General features: G+C 37.2%; 1 protein-coding gene across 1 annotated transcript; it reads left to right on the forward strand.

Moving 5' to 3' along the window:
- Positions 1-1,780: 1,780 nt before the first annotated feature.
- Positions 1,781-16,867, forward strand: LOC129260785 (MIT domain-containing protein 1-like). The gene is made up of 6 exons (XM_054898756.2): positions 1,781-1,847; positions 7,508-7,681; positions 10,477-10,578; positions 11,063-11,286; positions 11,741-11,850; positions 12,572-16,867. Exons 2-6 carry the CDS (start codon positions 7,540-7,542, stop codon positions 12,723-12,725), a joined length of 732 nt encoding a protein of 243 aa, XP_054754731.1. The 5' UTR covers positions 1,781-1,847; positions 7,508-7,539; the 3' UTR covers positions 12,726-16,867.
- Positions 16,868-22,480: the final 5,613 nt, after the last annotated feature.

Consider the following 22,480-nt stretch of genomic DNA (forward strand, 5'->3'; position numbering starts at 1 on the left):
GTATGGTTTTTTGCCTGGTCGTTCTACTATGCTTCAGTTGCTTAATGTCGTTGATGAGTGGTCTAAAGCTCTTGAAGAAAGGGGTACAATCGATGTAATTTATTTAGACTTTATGAAGGCCTTTGACAAGGTACCTCACCGTCGACTGCTTGAAAAGGTCCGTATAGTTTTGGTATAAATGAACAGGTGATTAGTTGGATCGAGGCATTTCTTGTTGGAAGGAGACAGAGAGTGTGTGTGAATGGCGAGTTCTCAAGTTGGGGACATGTAGATAGCGGAATTCCGCAAGGGAGTGTCCTTGGACCTGTGTTATTTTTGTTATATATTAATGATCTCCCAGATGTTGTTACTGGAAGTAACGTTTATCTTTTTGCTGATGATACCAAGTTGTTCAAGTATATAAGAGATCAGAATGATTGCAATTCCCTCCAGAGTGATCTTGACCATCTGAAATGCTGGTCAGAAAAATGGCTGTTGAAATTCAACCCCAAGAAATGTAGTGTACTCTCTATTAGTAACACGCAGGACCGACAGGAAGCTTTTGCATACACTTTAATGAATGATGCGCTTGAACATGTCACCTCCGAAAGGGACTTGGGTGTTGTAATTGATGATAAACTCAGCTTTGAAGAGCACATGCAATCGAAGATAAACAAGGCCAACAGGCTAATGGGTTTGATCAGACGAACTTTTGTTTATCTAGACAAAAATAACTTTGCATTGTTGTATAAGTCGCTTGTCCGACCACAAGTTGAGTATGCCCATGCTGTGTGGAACCCCGTACTGAAGAAACATATACATGCATTAGAGAACGTACAAAGAAGGGCAACAAAATTAGTCCCAGAATTAAGGAAGCTTTCCTATCCACAACGACTTAAACAGTTAAAAATCCCAACTCTGGCGTATCGAAGAGTTAGGGGTGACATGATTGAAACATATAAACACTTTAATAATTATGATCTATGTACAAAACTTAATTTAGAAGAAAAATATAGTGAACATACCAGAGGTCACAGTAAAAAATTGTTCATACCAAGGACAAAGACCCAGAAATATAGGAATTCTTTTTATGTTAGAATACGTAAGACATGGAATAGCCTAAATAATGAAGTTGTCACTGCCCCAAGTGTGCACAGTTTTGAAGCTGCCCTGGATAGATGCTGGAAAAATGAGCCAATAAAATATGACTACGAAAGCCCTGTTCCCGGAAGTGAGCCAGCCATCTTGAGGAGGAAAAACCTAGAACTGAATACAGAGGCATAACATGCCTACATTCAGAAACTTCCCTAGGTATGATAATTCCTCCCTGCATAGAATTAGCATTGTTTAATACTATTCAGTCAAGTTGGTCCATATATTGTCAAATAAAAAAAAAATGAAATATTGTATACTAGTAATTCAAACAATAAAAAACAAAAGAAATAATGAGTAAGGGACATCATCAACTGTCTCATTTGCATGCCACTGAATTGTGCATATATTACTGTTAAATAAGCGAAACTTTAAAATCTCATAACTTTCTTATTTTACATCCGATTTTAATGAAATTGTCAGCGTTATGCTAGTTTGATTTTTCTCTATTTATTCAAATCAACATTTTTCTGTGCTGGACTTGACCTTTAAGCTTCCATCAGGGAAGTGTTATAACACTTCCCTGCTTCCATACTGGTGACATCCAGCGACAACTTCCCATGCCTTCTACGCGGCATTCGATCGCTACTTTCTATAAAATCATCCTCAATTTGGCAACGTTAAATCAGCCTTTTTCGTATACCGCTTTTCGACGTATTTTTTTGGCCAGGTTCAACCCACGTAAAAGAAAATACGGAACCGGTACCTTAATTCCGGTAAGATTATTATTTTTGCTCACTACTATTCTAGATCTAGCCTAAATCATTTTGTAGGATATCTTCTTGGTACAATGATGATGATGATGATGACATAAATCTATCAATATTAATTATAATGGAAACTTCAGTCGTGCAGAAATACTTTCGCTAATAGACCGTATAACGGTCCCACATACCAAGAAGCGTGTGATGCTGCTCTTGTCGCGTTATGCCTCATGACATGTCAACTCATGGACATGGTCATGGAGCTCAGCTCACTCACACAATTGCGAGGTAATATGCTATAAGAACCTCGCACAACCAACGTGTTTTTGTAGTGGATTTTAGAGTTGTCGTTAACATCGCTTCATAACGTGAATGATGTTAGCCGAAAGTTTCTAAACCCATTCTCAATGATTCTGCTACTCCAACAGGGCTTTTTCTGGTAGAAAGCGTTCCATTTTCAATTTCAATTTTTTACATATTTTTTTAATTTAAAAAGGACACAACAAAGAGCAAAATCGCTTACCTCCGCCTGGAAAGTGGCTTCGCACGTCTCTTCCACGGAAATAAAAGGAAGGTCGTTGGTGGCGCCAACCAAAAAATTACTTTTTTTCTTTCCAGGGCTCTTTTTGGAGAAACTTAAAAATTTTCCAGGGCTACTTTTTCATTTTCCAGGGCTCTTTTTCCACTTTCCAGGGCTACAATTTCTACTTTCCAGGGCTACAATTTCTGGAGCTATTTCGCGGCTTTTTTGCGTTTGTGTGTGTGTGTGTGTGTATATATATACACGGTAGCTAGCATATACCAGGGAAGTATAACACTTCCCTGGTTTGACCTTCGCATTGTTTCTTCGAAGTGATTGTTTATGATTTTAGTGTTGTGATGATAGATGGATTTTGATGCTTGAACGATATCTGAGTTGATTCATGGACCTAATACAGACCTATTCAGATTAAATCATGGAGGTAGAACCTCCATGAATTAATCCAAGTTTGAATGTTTGATACTTGGTTGACGTGAGCTTTGCGTGTTTACTATTTAGTGTTATAGCCCATTTGTCAAATTAATCTAGAAAGATCTGTATTCGTGTCTAAAGACAATGTTAAAGAAAAAGAAAGTTCTGAATTTGTACAATTCTGAGGTAATTTATTTTATCATACAATATAGGTACCTGCAAATGTTATGAAGTTGAACAAATATCCTTCGTACATATTTGACTGAAAGTTATTTAAATGACACTTTTTAAAAAAGACTTAAAATTATTCATACAAAATAATGATATAAATCATAAAGGTCATTGAATTGTTAAGCGTTCGTATCAGTTACACAGATTCATGACAAAAAGGCCTACCAGAACGTAAACTGGCAATTTCCATCATCCATCATGAATGCCTAGCCTTGCACAGCCTCTAATTGAAATGAACTTATCCACGTCTTTGCAAATTTTACCTGACCTAATTTCTCCACACAGTGAGAGAGGCCATGTGGCAGCCAAACCAAAACAGAATGAAAAGGGCGGCAATCTCGTACCCCCCCCCCCACCACCACCACAAGAATATCAGATTTCCAAACATGTGCTTCTCAAGATTGTGCAATACATGACGGAGACAAAGAAAGTTCTGTAAACAAATTGCCGAGGGTTGATGTCCCTGAATTAAGGGGCTAGTCTACGTTTTCAGTCACTTAAGAAAATGGCGAACTGGCCAAAGGTGAAATACATCATTGAAAAAAAATGAATGTTTGGATTAAAATAACGAAGATTAAATGAAATATGACTGAAAAATATCCATAGTTGAATCTCTACTTTTATTACTGACAGAACAATAACATTTTTTTTATTAACTTCTTGCCAATATTCCAATAAGGCAAGACGAGACTCTTGTTTTGAACAGAGATATAAAAATATTTAAAAACAAACAAGAGGTGATAAACACTTCATTAAAATTATAATGAAGTTCGTAGTGAATTACAACTTGTAAAAGGAGAAATTAACAAGAATAATAGGGAAATAAAGTTTGGAAGAAAAGAAGGAATGAGGAGAGACAAGCTTTGGGGGGAAGGATCAAGATGGGTGGCTGCAGCTCGACATGGGGCTAGATAAATGGGAGGGGGGGGGAGCAATCATCTATCGCCCAAAATCTTACACCTTCACCAAACTTCTCACACAATCCACACACAAATCCCAGTTCATGATACAATCACAAGTGTCGCTCAACACATGCGCACGTGGTCTCTACTGGCATTTTACAGTCACACACACAGAAATACACACTACACACAATGCACACGATGCATCCCCATACCACATGCAGTCACACTGAGCCTAAAGCACACAAGCAGAGAAACGTTCTGCTCGAAGTATATGACTCCTCGGCTCCAAATTCTACATTTATTTTATCTCAGTGCTTGGAGTCGGCGCTGGGGCCGATTTTCGTCCATGAATGAGAGAGCATGGCAAAGACTCGAGTCCCTTTATCTCAGAACCACCGCCGCTTGGTACTCGAGTCTCCAGAGATCAGGGTCGACTCCCCGACTCTGGCATTGAGAATCGGGTAGACTCGATTACCCGGCGCTGGCTCCCAAGCCTAGTTGACGGGGGCGATTATGAGTTTTGCAGTCGCCCTCGTGTGAATGTTTTTAGCCCTTTTCCGGGGCTCTTTTTGGACTTTCCGGGGCGAATTCGCCCGCCGCCCCCGTGTAATTTTTGTCTCACCTGCATAGCAGAGTGAGACTATAGGCGCCGCTTTTCCGACGGCGACGGCGACGGCGGCGTCAACACCAAATCTTAACCTGAGGTTAAGTTTTTGAAATGACAGCATAACTTAGAAAGTATATGGACCTAGTTCATGAAACTTGGCCATAAGGTTAATCAAGTATTACTGAACATCCTGCCTGAGTTTCATGTCACATGACTAAGGTCAAAGGTCATTTAGGGTCAATGAACTTAGACCATGTTGGGGGAATCAACATCAAAATCTTAACCTAAGGTTAAGTTTTTGAAATGTCATCATAACTTAGAAAATATATGGACCTAGTTCATGAAACTTATACATAAGGTTAATCAAGTATCACTGAACATCCTGCATGAGTTTCACGTCACATGACCAAGGTCAAAGGTCATTTAGGGTCAATGAACTTTGGCCGAATTGGGGGTATCTGTTGAATTACCATCATAACTTTGAAAGTTTATGGATCTGATTCATGAAACTTGGACATAATAGTAATCAAGTATTACTGAACATCCTGTGCAAGTTTCAGGTCACATGATCAAGGTCAAAGGTCATTTAGGGTCAATGAACTTTGGCCAAATTGGGGTATTTGTTGAATTACAGCCATAAATTTGAAAGTGTGTTGGTCTAGTTCATAAAACTTGGACATAATAGTAATCAAGTATCACTGAACATCCTGTGCGAGTTTCAGGTCACATGATCAAGGTCAAAGGTCATGTAAGGTCAAAGAACTTTGGCCACGTTGGGTTTTTTTTTTTGAATTGCCATCATATCTCTATAAGTGTATTGGTCTAGTTCATAAAACGTGGAAATAAGAGTAACCAAGTATCACTGAACATCTTGTGCGAGTTATAGTAGTTTTCAAAATCAGCACTGCTGCTATATTGAATCGCGTGATGCAGGTGAGACGGCCAGAGGCATTCCACTTGTTTGGTTGGGTGGCGCTAATACAGTTCACAACCTTAATTCAGCTTGGTGGTATTTTTTAAACTAGATTCATGATTCATTGTATTGACTTTATTGTATTGTATGCGCAATTCCAATATTAATTGTTTGATAAAATAGAGACCCCAATAAATGCAATAACTTAAAAAACATACTTTTTTATTATTTTTATTTTGCTGACGATAATACTTTTTGGAAAATATTCAAAACGACAAATTAAACAAAAAATATAGAAAATTCTATGTACCTTGAACGAAGCCCCGCAAGTGCTACCGTTCGTTTGTCAATTAATGTTCCACCAAAGTCTTTACAGTAAAAAGATTGAACACTTTGCCGACTTCGCGTAACGCTTTGCATCGATTTACGTGTAAGATAATTTTTGTATCTAGTCTTTCAATTGTGTATTGATATGAAGATAAATCGCGCGCCCTCTTTCACTCATGACAAAAAATTTGAGAGCTAGAAAGGTTGCTTTCGTATTTTGTCAACGAGAAGAAAAATCAATGCTTAAATGACGCTTTTTGAGGGATATTCATCAAATTATGAGGAATTGACTTAACATCGTTTGGTAAGTTTTGTAGGAGGACTTCATTCTGTAAGTCCTCGTATTCATTTTTCTTAAAGTAACGTTATTTGTTGAATGCGCCGTGCCTTCAATTATTCTGTAGTCGGCGATGGTAATGTACCCATGGGTGCATGGAGCTGGACTACTGCACTCACAGTCCACACGTATTGCGAGGTAAATGCTATACTAACCTCGCACTATACGAACATGTTTACGCAATGGAATTTTGAGTTGTCGGTTAACATCACTTCATAATGGGAATAATGTTAGCCGAAACTCATTTCGCTATTCACCAGGACAGGCCTAGGGCTTTTTTTTTCTGGTGAAAAGCGTTCCATTTTCAATTTTTGAATTATTTTTGTTATATAAAATGCACATAAAGTCATAAAGAAGAGCAATATCGCTTTACGTCCTCGGCCTGGAAAGTGGCTTCGCACGTCTCTTCCACGGAAATAAAAGGAAGGTAATTGCCTTGGTGTCGATAGTCATAGTAGATTTAGATTCATTGTATGCGCAATTCCCATGATTGTTTGATAAAATAGACACCAATAAATGCAGTTTGGGCTCCTTCAACTGAGTCTTTCAGGAGCCACCTGGAATCACTCACCCTCCAGTTGATATGCATCTTTTTCTTGCACTATAGTTTTGTCCAACTGCACTAAATGTTGTGTGTTTTTGTTAATTGTGGCCTCAGTCAAGTACGACTATACTCTGTAAAGAGGAATGTACTCAACGGAAGAAGAAGAAGTAAATTAAAAACATGCTTTTTATATTATTTTTGCTGACGATAATACTTTTTGTAAAACATTCAAAGCCATGACAAATTAAACCAAAAAAAATAGAAAATTCTACTTACCTTGAACAAAGCCCACAGTGCTACCGTTCGTTTGTCAACAAGCGTTCCACCTAAGTCTTTACTTCCTGGCGGAAGCGGAGGGTGGGGGTACACATACAGTCCTACGAACGTACCAAATGATGTGAAGTCAACCTAATATGAATATCCCTCACATAGCGTCATTTAAGCGCTGATTTTTCTTCTCGACAAAATACAGAGCTTTCTTCTATTTCTGAAATTTTTCGTCTAATTAGCTAAAAAGAGGGTGCACGATTTATCTTCATATCAAAGACACTACAAGGGAAAGACTAGGCACAAAAACTATTTTACACGTCAATCGATGCAAAGCGTTACGCGAAGTCTGCAAAGTGTCCAATCTTTTTACTGTAAAGACTGGAACGTTTGTTGACAACATCATGAACATTTTCCTCCCCTTCTCCTTCCCATCCTTCTCCTTCTCATACTCCTCTTTCTCCTTCTCATTATGAACTCTTCATCTATTCTGCCTGTACTTATTAAAACTATTAAAAGGACATGTCTGAACTCTAAATAATATATTGCCCACAAATACTGATAATATGTGCATAAAACTTCTTTTCAGACTGAATTTTCAAGGGTAAAGAAAAATGAAAGATGAGTTCAGCTTTGAGTGGTGTAGAAGCCTCGGCCATTGGTCTCCTCAAGAGGGCAGTCGAGCAAGATGGGAAAGGGAAAGCACAAGAAGCATTAGTCTGCTATAAAGAAGGAATTAAACTTCTTATGGATGTTATGAGAGGTGGGTATATATCAGAAGTTGTTCTTTTTAGTCTTAAATATCCTTTTTTTTCAGTTTTCCATATTTTGTTATTAATAAGAAAAGGGAAACTAAATGATAGATGTACAGAGTGAGTCAAAAAAATATTCCTTAAGTTTGAAGTTGTATTGTCTAAAGTATGAACATTAATTTTTTATTGATATGTCTTGATAGAGTTATATCCCCTGCTCATTTTGGTTACTTTGGTACCTTTTTCATATCAAACTTGCCATGCATGTCTGACTATGAGGTCGACAGTCTACAGAAGGTTTTAAAATATGTGACTGTTGGGGCAAGTTGCTGGGTGAAGAGATAAACAAAGTGTGAAAAAAGTAATTGCGTGCACACAAAAAGACACATATCATTCATTCCACCCACACACACACAGAAATGTGTTAATACTTCAAACAAAACAACTTCAGACTGACACTGTTTTTCTGACTTACTCAGTACATATAGACAAAGCATACTGAGAAGGAGTCCTGTTCAGAATTTGTTTGTCGTTATAATGACTGTCCCTGAATTTATGTCAGCTTTTATTCCCATTTTAAGTCTCACCCTTTACTCCGAGCCCATGTTTCATTTTCTTTTCTTCCACACCGCCCCACTCTCTGATTGATTGGATTTATTTATTCACAGAAAACTTTACATATTACTTCAGCTATAATAGACGTCTTTCTGGCAAGTGCATAATAATAAATACAAATATACACAACAAAAAAGGTAAATGCCCCCTTAAACAAACATCCATAATTTCCGAACCACGGGGAGTTTTTAATATATTTTTACATGAGCATGTAGGTAATTTTATAAGCTACCCTCTGAGTGAATGTTGCGGACAAACTTTATGTCATGCTCCAGTGAGCACCACCATAAGGTAAAATTGTCACTTTTTAAAAGTCACAAGCCAAATATGAATTTTATTCCATTTTATTGGAGCGAAGTTCACATTCTCATCATGAAAATCGTCAGAAGGCTTGTAAAAGGTACTTTCTAAAAGACGATACAACTTTTTTGCTAAATTTCACGGTTGAATAAACACAAGTCTAAATTTGCTATGATTGGATTTTTTACGCATTTCTATCGATAAAAACGGTAGAATATGATGACAGATATTTTTGGGAAGAGTATCTTCAACAATATTCATCATTTTACGGTTCAATGAACATTTAATGAAAATAAAAAATATGATTTTTGAATATCTTAGGCAAGTATTGTTTCATTTTGGGAACTGAAATTATCTCATCAACTTTTTTTTCATTGTGTTCATAACCAATTAACATGCTTCATTGATTCAAAGGTGTTTAATTAAACATTCACGCTTGAATGAACATGTGGAATGTGAATAGCTCTTTGGAAAAAGTGCAATTGAGTATATGAATATAAAAAGGCCCGAGTCCATAGGAGGTCAATTTGAGAAAATTGAAAAAACTGGATATTATTTAAATTTGGGCAATTTAGGTATATTTGGCCAAAAGAAATCGGAGAACATCTTAAAACAAATTTAAGCATACACATTAACATTACTTGTGGGCGGGGCCTTTTGTCTGGTGGATTTGGGTAGTTTTTAGAATCATATGGACTTGGGTCATTCTTACATTCATGTACATGGTAGACTTCTGTAATAAGTAGTAGAAGTAATGAGAGAGGGCGCTATGATATGAATGCAAGAAAAACCCAAGTCCTGGCTTTTCTTAAACTCATACCAGATTTTCCTCCTTTATTTAAGGCATTTCAGAGATGATTTCAGATTTATCATTTATACACAATATGAATCATTGTATAAGGAACAATTTCCCATATTTAACTCCATCTCGCCAAAAATTGGACTTGGGCCGTTTTTATATTCAGATACTCTGCTAACTATGGATATCTGTCTCAAACCTTCTTGCATAGTTCATTTGATTTGATTTTTATGAAAATCCCAATGTCTATTAAATGCTTCAGTGAGCACACAATATTTGAAAATTATGCAAATGAGAAGAAAAGTTCAAGGATCAGTTGAATTTATGGACAAATCAGTGGTGGATCCAGAATTTGAAAATGGGAAGGGGGGCCACCAAATTTTTTTCAATTCTAACACCTTTTTTTTAGTGATAGAGGATACTAGTACCATAAACCCCTATGATGATACGTCACAAAAATTGTGCTCACTCAACCATGAACATATGTTATCAAAATTTTGTGTGGAGTGACTAAATGATGGATAGTGAAACGGCATTTGCACCATAAAATTCACCCCCAAAAAAGCAACCTTCGCCCAAAGTTGTATTTACACAATCTGAAAAACGACTCTGGTGACTCAAAAAAATTGTAATTTTTAATTAAATCTACGATTACTCATGTATGACTCAACTGATCAATCTCATTTTTTTCCTTGAGTTGCTTAATGAGTGTAGAAAACCACCTATGAAAATTATATCTCAAAATCATTCTGTTCCACCAAAGTTACAACATTTTGTTTTAGGGGAGAACTTACTTTTATTGTTGTGTATAGATCAAGATTGATATATGAAATAAATACAAAAAATGAAACATCAAAAAGATTTTTTTTAATTACAAATTAGTAAGAAATTAATATGCAATGATAGCTTGAAATATATTATTTATATAATGTATTCATAGATTGCAGTCATTGTTAAGGTCAAGTCCACCCCAGAAAAAAGTTGATTTGAATCAATAGAAAAATGCAAACAATCATCATGTTGAAAATTTCATCAAAATTGGATGTAAAATAAGAAAGTTATAGTGTATATGTATTATTGCATTATCTACAGAAACAACAGACCAGATTAAGAAGCAGGCTTTTCGACAGAAGATTGAGCAATATATGGAGAGAGCAGAAAAGCTTAAAAATCATGTAGATTCTCAGATTGAAGGTGGGTTTAATCATGATGTAATTTTACATTTTAGTCAAGCATTAAAACATACAGTAATGCAATAAGAAGAGGCCAAGGGGGGGGGGTCATAAAAAACAACCTACCTGAAAAGATCAAAATACCATCTTTGGATAAATATGTATTTGTTTTATTCATTTGTCATATTACAAGTACCATAAAAGGATAGTTCCACCAGAGGTGATGTAGAGTACTATTAGCCAAAGTGCTTTTTTTTTATTCTTTCAAATTTATAAATACAAAGGGGTAAAAAACCTCTTGACTATAGCCTAATGTACGTGTAGCTTGGCAAGACACTCTTTGACTATCTGTTTGTTTCAGTTATAAATTCTTCTATTTACATACTGAAAATAGGTACTCCTACTTTAGGGGGTTAAGACTGAATATTTCTCTCCTTAATACCATACATCTTCATTATAGTCAGTTGTAATATTAACTCAGTCTTCTATTGTTCCTTATTTTTCAGCTGGCAAATATCATCAACAGATACAGATCTCTAATGATTCGACTGGTCACAGTTATCGTTCTATGTTTACTCCTTACCTTGACGAGTTAGTTACAGAAGTTCATATTGAAGACCCTTATATTCGTAGTAATCATCAGATTTACAACCTTCTTAGATTCTGTGAACTTCTTGTCATATCTGTTGCACCTGTCAAAAGAATTCATCTGTTAACTGGCAGAGATGAGGTTTGTTTTCTCAATTTTCATCAGGTCAACTATAAAGTAAAGTTTTAAAGAGTATGTAAATCTATTTATAATTTTGAGATGTTTGTTTATAATGACAGTATGATATGCTTTTAAACCCTAATCCAAATTACAAACTGATTTTTTTTAGTTAATACAAAAGGTATAGATTTAATGAAAAAAAAAATATCCATTAAATGTGAAAAAATTAAAAAAAGTCTTTGCATTTTAATAGTGATGGAGTTGCTGTTTCATATTCCAGGTATTGTGATATGACGCAACTTTTAAATATTTCTTATTCTTCATCGGAGTATGTTGATAGTTTCAATGTTATACCTATTGATTTTCCTTTTTTTTTTAAATTGAAATCAACTCATCGTTGGGGTGGGATTGACCTTAATTTTGATATTAAATGTATAGCATAATCAATTTTGAAAAAATGCTTTTTTCTTGACAGAACCCTCATCAGCAGCAGAATAAGCTCAATGAGTTACAAAGAAGCCTTGCTGACCATGGTGTAGAAATGATAGTCTCATATTCAGACACATTGCATGATAGACAAGTTAGGTAAGTTTATTAATTAAGAGAAACATTTATCACTTCTCAGAACTTTTCTCATATTCAGTTTGCCAGTGCAGTCATTTACCTAACGAGAACACAAGTTCCATTTTCATAATTTCATTCATTATTATGCCCCCGCAGACGAAGTCCGGAGGGGGCATTAAGCGTTGCCCCTGTCCGTCCATCCCCCCACTTGGTTTCCGCACAATAACTCGAAAAATATTTAATGGATTTTCAAAATTTTGGGTGTGTAGGTAGATGACACCAAAATACAGGCTAAGTTCAAATTAGGAGCCCGCAGGTCAAAGGTCACAGCTCATTATATATTCAAGTTGGTTCAATCATGAAATTGTGAAATAATGCGAGACTCGTGGTTCATGAACCACGTATTAAAAAAGTTAAATTTCTCTGAAGTCAAATTGATATATGTGGTCCCAAAACATTTGACTAGGAATATTTACCAATATATATCACTGAAATGTGAGGAAAGCTTTTTTCATCTCTTTTTTGTTTAACTGATAACAATTTCCAAGCTTAGACAGATAATTATGATAAAGATGATATTGTAATTTACTGAATAACAAGATCACCCCCCCCCCCTGTTGAACTTGAGCATCCATATTGCATTTATAATCCTACTTGGTAAGAAATATATCCTACTTGTACTTTTTACAGCTCAATGATGCTGTATTGTTATACTTTCACATCTCCTTTTCCCTTTTCTAAGGTTCAACAATGGTTGGATCATCAAGATTGGTCGAGGTTTAGATTACTTCAAGAGGACTGGTCAGTATAGCATTGGATTTTGTGATATGGATCTGAGACGATGTCATGAAACTACAGTAGATATTTTCCATAGCAAGCATACAAAAGACAGATGACATAGGTAGTATCTTAGTACACTGTATCTTCCATAGCAAGCATACAAAAGACAAGTCATCTTTATTCAGTAAATCTACCAAAGAATTGAGGTGTGGATGAACCAGTGTGCAATTTATTTCAAATGAAATTTGAAGATCTAATAACACAACTCAATTATGGTATATGAAATTTGTGTTCTATACTATTTACACCTTGAAATAAAGGGTACATTGAAACACCTCAGTCATGCAGTTATATGATATTGTAGCTGTGTATTAAAACACGGTGTAATGAATTCTGAAATTTGTAAGGACCAAAGCACTGTGTCTATCTACATAAAACAGTCACCTTAGCAGTAACTGATTATTTCAAGCAGCTATAAAATTAAGAACTTCACTACTGTTGCATAAGATCATGCCACTTGACTCGAGCAGTCAATAATTTAATAAAGATTAGCAGTAGGCAGGTCCTAAGAGAGTGGCTTCTAGCCAAGATAGATCCCTCAAATGTAACCACAACTCATTCAAATTAAACTGGAGACCATTATTAGTAGGACACGTTAAACTTTAACTTACCCTCAAATAATAATGTACACAGTATCACACATGAATGGGCACCTGGAGATGTTCAGGAGCACACGGCATGCTAGGTCCTCACGCTAGGCCTTGCAAACTGCGATAGCCATCGTGAATGAATTGACAGACATAGGTGCTATGTGCTGCACCAGTCTCTACGTGCACGCTCATATAAATTGACTGAACTTTGTTACAATAATATACAACTATACCAGGCTTTGAGTAATTGAATTATTAAATTCAATTATTATTATTAATCATGGTCCAGTGGTTCGTTAGAATCCCAGGCATGTCATGTTTTCCTTCAGCAAAGAATTCATCAACATTATGCTTCACTCAACTAAGATGAGGTGAATGGCTAACCTGTAGGAATTAATTAATTTATTACCACAATCCACTTTGAATGTGCATCCACAACGATGAGTAATGTTTTTCCCATGAAGGGACCTGCATAATCAATGTGCAGTCATGACCAAGTGCTACTTGGCCAACTCCATGGGTGCAGGAGATCTCTACTGAGGAAGAGTTTCATTTGTTGGCATTTTTCACATTGTTTCACTGACCAACTCAATGTCTGTGTCTTTTTGGGGACACCAAGCATAGGCTCTTGCATATCTATTCATTTCAGCCTTTTTTGGATGACTCTCATGAATCATTTAAGAATTGTTTTTTTTTTCTACTAACCATTCCCAAATGAATTCATTGCCCCTCGGGTCCAAGGCAGTATATTAACAAGGCAAGGTGGAGATCCTTCTTGAAATTATTTGCTCGCTGGCTAAAGAATAGATTGTGAATAGTCCTCCCATTGCTTCTAAGGCTCATCTTGAGAGCCTGGATGTGGCAGAAACGGTGGGAGGTTTTAATCCAACCATCCTCTTTGCCAATTATTTTTTATATCATAAGAATTTCTACCAATTACTCAGAATTCAGACTTTGTAAAATATATGTTCAACACATGTTTATTACACAATTTTTTCAGCCTTTTATACGCAATATTTTCAACATGTACATCACAAGACATTTTCTTTCTGTCCATATATTCAATAACGAGGGCATAGAGCCAGAGGGCATTCTTCCTCAAATTGCTGTGATAATGTGGAGACTTGGCTGCTATCTTCTTTCCCTGATGTGGTATTTGTCCAACAGATGATTCACAATTGACGTAAGACTGCGAACAGTTATTACAGGCTTCTATATAAATTCACAAGGTATATCAATGTCATTGAAGATCTGCAATGGCAGAAGATTGCCTTGTAGCATTCCATCTATGATTCCCTTTAAGATCTTCATGGTCACCTTTTCTTCTCCTCTAGCTATTCCTCTCTTTGAAACAAAATAGCCTGTGTTAAAACAAAAAAAATCAAAGAAACATAAAAATTGAATTGAAAATAAGAAAGTTATGAGCATTTGAAGTTTAGATCATTATCATAATGTAACATCACACATCTTTGTCGCATTGCCAATGGGAGATCTCCATAGTATTAGTGATCGCAATATTCAAATGCTTATAACTTTCTCATTATTTGTCAGATTTTTCTCAAACTTTCTTTGATCTTACTCTTTGATTTTTCTCTTTCCACACAAGCCCACTTGTTCCAAAGTTTTCATTCCCCTTTAAGCTGCCATCTGCATAATAGTTTTGTCATTTCTGGCATTTGAGGAGGGAAAGGTGATAGAACAGCAATCATTTTCATGTCTGTTTAGTTTTACTTTCCTATATTGCATATTCGGGTAGGATCTAATAAATCACTGTTTAAATATGGATTACAATTACAACTGACTCTGCTTCAGCTTCCTCATTTTAGTCCAAGACATTGTTGTCATGGCCTTGAGGTCCAGCATCTCCTCTGCTGATAGGTACAGACTGGCAGTCCGTTCTGCATTCTGAGCTATCTGTAGAGCCTCCTTGATGTTGGTTACAGTTTTTCTCCGTTTTTGAAGAGTTTTGTCGCAGACATCTGCTGTAGCTGTGTGGATTACTTGCTTGACACATATTTTCTAAGTTAAATTTGCTTTCTGAAACTGTAGTTCACTTACTTTGACTTTCAGTATAGGTCTACATGTAGGTATGATATTTTGCATAGTAATACATCATATTCTAGTCATGGAATGACTAAATAGAAAGTCTACAGTTAAGGAAATGATCATTGTTAGACCACATCTTTTGTGGATTTCTCTTTTGTCCTGCCATGTTTTAGGCATCTTTTAGACACAAGTTTCTAATCCTGTCTAGGATGAGCTGTTCTTGCTGGTCTTGCCACAAGATCATTTGCTTCATGTCCAGCTTTGTCATGTTGATCTCCTCAAAACTCCACTGTATTCTTTTCAGCAAAGAATCAGCTCTTTCATATATGACTGTTGGAATTCCAGATTTCTTTTCAATTAAAGAAAAAATCCATATTTGATAATAATGAGTTTAAGGCTATACTAAGATGTCCTTTCTCTCAGTTCTTTCACCTTGACCCACAAGATTATTGATAGACCCATGTCATATTTATCTGTCAGACACAAGTTTTCAATCCTGTCAAGGGGGAGCTGTTCTTGCTGGTCTTGCCACAAGATCATTTGTTTCATGTCCAGCTTTGTCATGTTGATCTCCTCAAAACTCCGCTGTATTCTTTTCAGCAAAGAATCAGCTCTTTCATATACATGTATCACTGTTGGAATTCCAGATTTCTGTTCAATTAAAGAAAAATTCAAAAAATCTTATATTTGATAATAATGAGTTTAAGGCTATACTAAGATGTCCTTTCTCTCAGTTCCTTCACCTTGCCCCACAAGATTATTGACAGTCCCATGTCATATTTATCTGTCAGACCCAACTTTCCAATCCTGTCTAGGAGGAGCTGTTCTTGCTGGTCTTGCCACAAGATCATTTGTTTCATGTCCAGCTTTGTCATGTTGATCTCCTCAAAACTCCGCTGTATTCTTTTCAGCAAAGAATCAGCTCTTTCATATACATGTATCACTGTTGGAATTCCAGATTTCTGTTCAATTAAAGAAAAATTCAAAAAATCTTATATTTGATAATAATGAGTTTAAGGCTATACTAAGATGTCCTTTCTCTCAGTTCCTTCACCTTGCCCCACAAGATTATTGACAGTCCCATGTCATATTTATCTGTCAGACCCAACTTTCCAATCCTGTCTAGGAGGAGCTGTTCTTGCTGGTCTTGCCACAAGATCATTTGTTTCATGTCCAGCTTTGTCTTGTTGATCTCCTCAAAACTCCGCTGTATTCTTTTCAGCAAAGAATCAGCTCTTTCATATACATGTATCACTGTTGGAATTCCAGATTTCTGTTCAATTAAAGAAAAATTCAAAATCTTATATTTGATAATGATGAGTTTTAGGCTATACTAAAATGTCCTTTCTCTCAGTTCCTTCACCTTGCCCCACAAGATTATTGACAGACCCATGTCATATTTATCTGTCAGACACAAGTTTCCAATCCTGTCTAGGAGGAGCTGTTCTTGCTGGTCTTGCCACAAGATCATTTGTTTTATGTCCAGCTTTGTCATGTTGATCTCCTCAAAACTCCGCTGTATTCTTTTCAGCAAACAATCCGCTCTTTCCAGGTTTCTGTTCAATTAAAGAAAAAAAATCAAAAATCTTATATTTGATAATAATGGGTTTAAGGCTATACTAAGATGTCCTTTCCTCAGTTCCTTCACCTTGCTCCACAATATTATTGACAGCCCCATGTCATATTTATCTGTCCGACACAAGTTTCCAATCCTGTCTAGGAGGAGCTTGTCTTGCCACAAGATCGTTTGCTTCATGTCCAGCTTTGTCATGTTGATCTCCTCAAAACTCCGCTGTATTCTTTTCAGCAAAGAATCAGCTCTTTCATATACATGTATCACTGTTGGAATTCCAGATTTCTGTTCAATTAAAGAAATATTCAAAATCTTATATTTGATAATAATGAGTTTAAGGCTATACTAAGATATCCTTTCTCTCAGTTCCTTCACCTTGCCCCACAAGATTATTGACAGACCCATGTCATATTTATCTGTCAGACACAGTTTCCAATCCTGTCTAGGAGGAGCTTGTCTTGCCACAAGATCATTTGTTTCATTTCCACCTTTGTCATGTTGATCTCCTCAAAACTCCACTGTATTCTTTTCAGCGAAGAATCTGCTCTTTCATACATCACTGTTGGAATTTCAGGTTTCTGTTCAATCAAAGAAAAAATCCAAAATCTTAATAATAATGCAGATGATAACTAAAAAAGCTAAAACAACTTACCCTTTACGCGATGCCAGATGTCGTAGGTGTGAAGCATTGCAGGGAAGTTTAGCATCACATATTAAGCGAGCTGCTGATGTCTGTCAGTGATGAGCTTTCATAGTCATTATTGGCCAGCAGAGGCGTCGATCCTGGGGGGGCAGGGGGGGCGATCGCCCCACCAATGAAAATATTGGGGGGGCAAACATATCATTTTGCCCCCCCAATAATTCCGGATATGCATTAAAAAAAAACAAGATTGTAATGTTCAGCAAGCGAGATTGAGATACACAACTCGTTCTTTATTTAAAATCGTGCTCAAAATGTCCGCTTTTCAGATTGGAATATACAAATTTTCAGCTCGCGCTTCGCGCTCGCATCATTTCTGTAGCAAAAACCCATACTTTTCATGATTAAATTGGTGAATGTAAATGTCCCATTTTCAGTTCTAAGCCTCAAAAGAACTGCTTCAATTTGCAATCATCTTTTCTTGGATATATAGCTTGTTCTTTATCATGTTCTTTATCAAAAACGTCCAGTAAACTGTCATTTTTTCAGATCGAAATATCAAAATTTTCAGCTCGCGCTTCGCGCTCGCATTTATTCTCTTTTAGATACAAATCTTAATCATTGGTACCAAAAATGCTTAGAATATCAAGTTTTCAGCTCAGAATATAAAGAAATTTGAGCTCACTCTCGGCACTCATACTATCTGTGTAGTGAGATACGTGTCTGTGTCTCATGAGTCATACATATATATAGATATAAACATATATATATATATATGTGTGTGTGTGTATATATAATATATATATATATATATATGTATGTGTGTGTGTGTGTGTGTGTGTGTGTGTGTGTGGGTGGGTGTTTTGTACGATCGAGCGCCTTTGGAACGTTAATGATTTCGCCCCCCCAATCTGAAAAATGGATCGACGCCCCTGGCCAGAAACCACTCAAACCTTGTATTGCCCTCAAGCTCCATATGGTAACTTGATTTGACCTCATTGCTCTGAAATAAATGAGACAATGCACATAAATAGTAATCATACGTGTTGAGTCTTGTGTCCCCCCAAAAAAAATTCAATGGAAATTCTCAACTTATACCCATGTTGTCATAGACGATCGAGCACTTAGGCTTTAATATAGACAGTATGAATATTACCTTGTATCAAGTTTATGCAGAAGTAACCCATGTTTTTTTTTAGTACGTGTAATATTTTGTCAATTGTGGCAGCTTACAGGTTTACGTCAAACAATGACCGATCAGGAAGGCAGAAGTGTTGCATCTGTCTAAACTTGGTAAAAAGGCCCTTTTTACACTGAATGCCCTGGACTATCTGCCCGACCATCTCCCGCGATGGTCAATGGTTTGCCTGCCCTTTGAAGTCTTTGTATCACCTTCCACTGTTCTACGGCCCACTTCTTTCCAATGGCAGGCTGCAATATTGTCTTCTGGACGCTGTAAAAGGTCTGTTCTGCGATGCAGGCCACCCTCAGGTGACCAAGAACCTGTTCCATCTTGGCCCAACTTCCTCCCGCAAACTGGAGAGAAGCTGCCATGAGAATGTTCCCAGCAGGCCTCCTATCGAAGTACAGCTGGCTTTCCCACTTTCTTCTATCTCCACACGTCAGGCACTCAGTTGTTATCACCAGCATCGTCCAAATTTCCCTCTTTGTCTTGGCTACATTGCCTGACCTGCAATCCTGACAAAGCCTCAGCAGTTCCATGTTTCTACTCACGAACGCATCAGGGAACTTGTCATGCTCGAAGTCTTGTAGTAATACTGCGCCTATCCCCGTTTTAGAAGCATCCATTCGGAGAATGAAAGGGCGATTGATGTCCGGCAAATGCAATATGGGAGCATTTGAGATCTTGTTCTTCAGATAACAGAAAGCATTCTCTTCACTTTCACTCCATTCCAAACTATTGGGTTTTCCCTTCTTTGTGAGGTTTGTCAAGGGAACAGATATCTCAGCAAACAAGGGCACAAACTTCATATTATAGTCTTTTCTTGCTTGGCATTTTCTTCTTCCAGAACATTGAACATGGTCCCTTTGGTCCTTGTTGGGTCTGTCTCTTGAGGAGGTACATACTGAGTCCCCCTATCCCGCATTCTAACAGTCTTAGTTATTTTTACCTGCGTACCTGTGGCGGACAACAAAAGATAATTGAAAAGTAGTTTGTGTCTCTTTTGTCTTTGCAGTCCAGACAAACTGAAACATCTACACCTAGGCCATATACCACCAGGACAATTACCCATAGAAAATAACCCACATAGAGAGGTGGGGGAAGAGCCTGGCATGCCTGCCCCCCCCACATCCAAATGTGAGAAAAAAATATTGCCTAAAATTTGAAATTTTGGGCCTTTAGTCTCCTGCCCCCTCTGTCCCACCAACTTAGCTGAAACTTTGCCCCCCCCCCCCCCTGAGCAGGATCCAGCGTGACAATAATTTGACAGGAATTTTTTTGTTCTGCTGACAAATTGAGTATGATAAAGGATGGATCGTGTTTACATATTTTAATAGACTAAACTGAAAGGATTAGTATCTTGACAGCCTATTACTTCATTATGGAACGCACTGGCATTTAGAAGATAAAACAAACCAATCAATTCAACTTCTCATTCTGCAATCTACATGTCTCTTTGCATCAGAAGATTGGTTAAGCTGTCTGATATTAGTCTTGTGTTGTTACTGCGTATCATTGGGGCTAATAAATCAGAGAAATTTTAAAAGAAGATATAAATCATGATAAAGAGCAGGAAGGAGAGTCATTCATCATTTACTTTGATTATGTCAGGTGCAAATCTAGGGGGGTTGTGGAAGGTGTGGGATTACCCCATCAAATTTGAAAAGATAATACCCAGTAACAGTCTTGATCCATGCCTGCAAGTGCAAATATAAGTTTACCAATAGATATCTGATGGATGTTGTCGCTTAACAAGCCAGTCGCTACAGCATGCAGGAACATCTTCTGCACTTGTCCTTTGTCATACCTCACACCTGAGCCAGCTTCTTGACAGGCAAAAAGAACCTTCTGCTTTAAGTCCATGGCCCTCAGGATGAAGTCATGCTCGGATTCTCGGCTTGTCTTTGCTGCTTTGGATAACTCATGAAATAACTCTGTAGCATCCTTCTCTCTGATCTGAGGAGTTTACAAAGTGTTGGTAAGTCAAGATTCGACCTCCCCTCCAGGTAGCTACGTATACGAAGGCCTGGGCTTATGGCCTGGATGACCTGCTCTATGACTTCATCTTCAGGGTACTTCTTTCAAAGGCCGCTGTCTATTTGCTGGGCAAGGCTAGAGAATGTTAGCTTGTCTTTCTGTTGGGGCTTTCCTATTTTCCCAACAGTCCAGAACACCTTTCCGAATGCCACATTGGTGATAGGGATTGATGGCAAATGGTCCTCATCCTTGGCTGGGGCTTCCATGATGGATCCTTTCCTTTCCGTTTTTCCATTTCAAACCATCAACCAGTACCTCCATCATGTTACCCTACACTGCCTTAGCTTCATCTTCAAGCTCCTCACTTCCTCACTGCACAGATGCATGTAGCATTGTAGTAGCCAAGGAAGCACTATGCGTCCCTTCAACTTAGCCTTGTTGGCATCAGCCACCAGCCTCTCCAGAACCTCAGCCACTTACAAATTAAGAAATATATCTCTCACACTGCTTTAAAATGGGAAATACATTAAAATGACACCTGTTTATCTTCACACACCTATTTCACACTTTGACATGTCAGCACATTTATATGTGTACAATACAGTAATGGCAACACCTGCAGCATTTTTGTCAGGCAAACATCTTAAATTGCTCTGCTTGTTACATTTATAAATATAACCTTGAGAGAAAACAATATATTCCTTTATACATCGATCCAGGACAAGAACTTTGACATGTCAGCACATTTATATGTGTACAATACAGTAATGGCAACACCTGCAGCATTTTTGTCAGGCAAACATCTTAAATTGCTCTGCTTGTTACATTTATAAATATAACCTTGAGAGAAAACAATATATTCCTTTATACATCGATCCAGGACAAGAACTTTGGGGGTAAGTGTCTGTACATTTATGTAAAATTTTGCTTTTGTTTGTTTTGTGCCGGCAAGAATGCGTCTAAGGCTACCTGTCTATGTTTTGTTTTTTGTACATGTCCAAGATTTTTCAGTCCAATTTAACAAACAATACAAAGTAAAATACAAAGAATCTGAATACATATACATGTAGAACATAATCAGGTATCACTGATCCTCTTGAACAAGTCTTAGTTCACGTGATCAAGGTCAAATGTTATTTATGGTTAATGAATGTAGTATTTTTATTGTTATACGAATGGTGTTTTTTGTAAATAATTATTTTATAGTTGCTTTCAAATTCAACACTGCTGCATAATGCAGGCGAGAATGCCAGAGGCATTGGTTTGGAATCCACTTCAAGACTGCTTATCAAGCGTCCCCATTACATGTTATACTGGTTTCCACTAAACTAATTAAAGCAATTAGATGAGAACACGGTCTCACTGAATATCCTCCTTTTCCTTCTAAAGTTTCCTGGAGTTCTAGCACCCTCTATGCAAATGAACCCCTTGCCTCTCCTGGACAATATGATAAACAACATAAGATCAGGAACACCCCTCCCCTTGGCAACAGAAATTACAAATCAATAGTTAGTTCAGGGTATTGTCTTTGGCATGCATTCCCATCTGAATAGTGCTGACAAGACTTCCCTTTCAAATACTGCTGACCAGTAAAAAATATCAAGGGTAAAATAAGGCCTGTGATACTCGAGGGCAAGAAGTGAATACGGGAACTCCCTTCCAGTTCTCATGATGATGAGGTGTGATGAATGGCCTAAAAACACCTGGTAATACCTTAAAGTACATGTGCTTAAAATGATGTCATTTGCTGTATATGAGGTCTTCCAAGCTACCCATATTTGATTCTACTCCACATCTAGGAC

This window comes from Lytechinus pictus, unplaced genomic scaffold (assembly GCF_037042905.1).
Source record: "Lytechinus pictus isolate F3 Inbred unplaced genomic scaffold, Lp3.0 scaffold_19, whole genome shotgun sequence".
In the NCBI taxonomy this organism is placed as follows: Eukaryota; Metazoa; Echinodermata; class Echinoidea; order Temnopleuroida; family Toxopneustidae; genus Lytechinus; species Lytechinus pictus.

Excerpts from the sequence above, each read along its gene's own strand:
- LOC129260785 (XM_054898756.2), top strand. The coding sequence starts at position 7,540 with ATGAGTTCAGCTTTGAGTGGTGTAGAAGCCTCGGCCATTGGTCTCCTC. Across the intron at positions 10,579-11,062 it reads TGTAGATTCTCAGATTGAAG|CTGGCAAATATCATCAACAG; the intron begins GTGGGTTTAATC and ends CTTATTTTTCAG. Across the intron at positions 11,287-11,740 it reads TGTTAACTGGCAGAGATGAG|AACCCTCATCAGCAGCAGAA; the intron begins GTTTGTTTTCTC and ends TTTTCTTGACAG.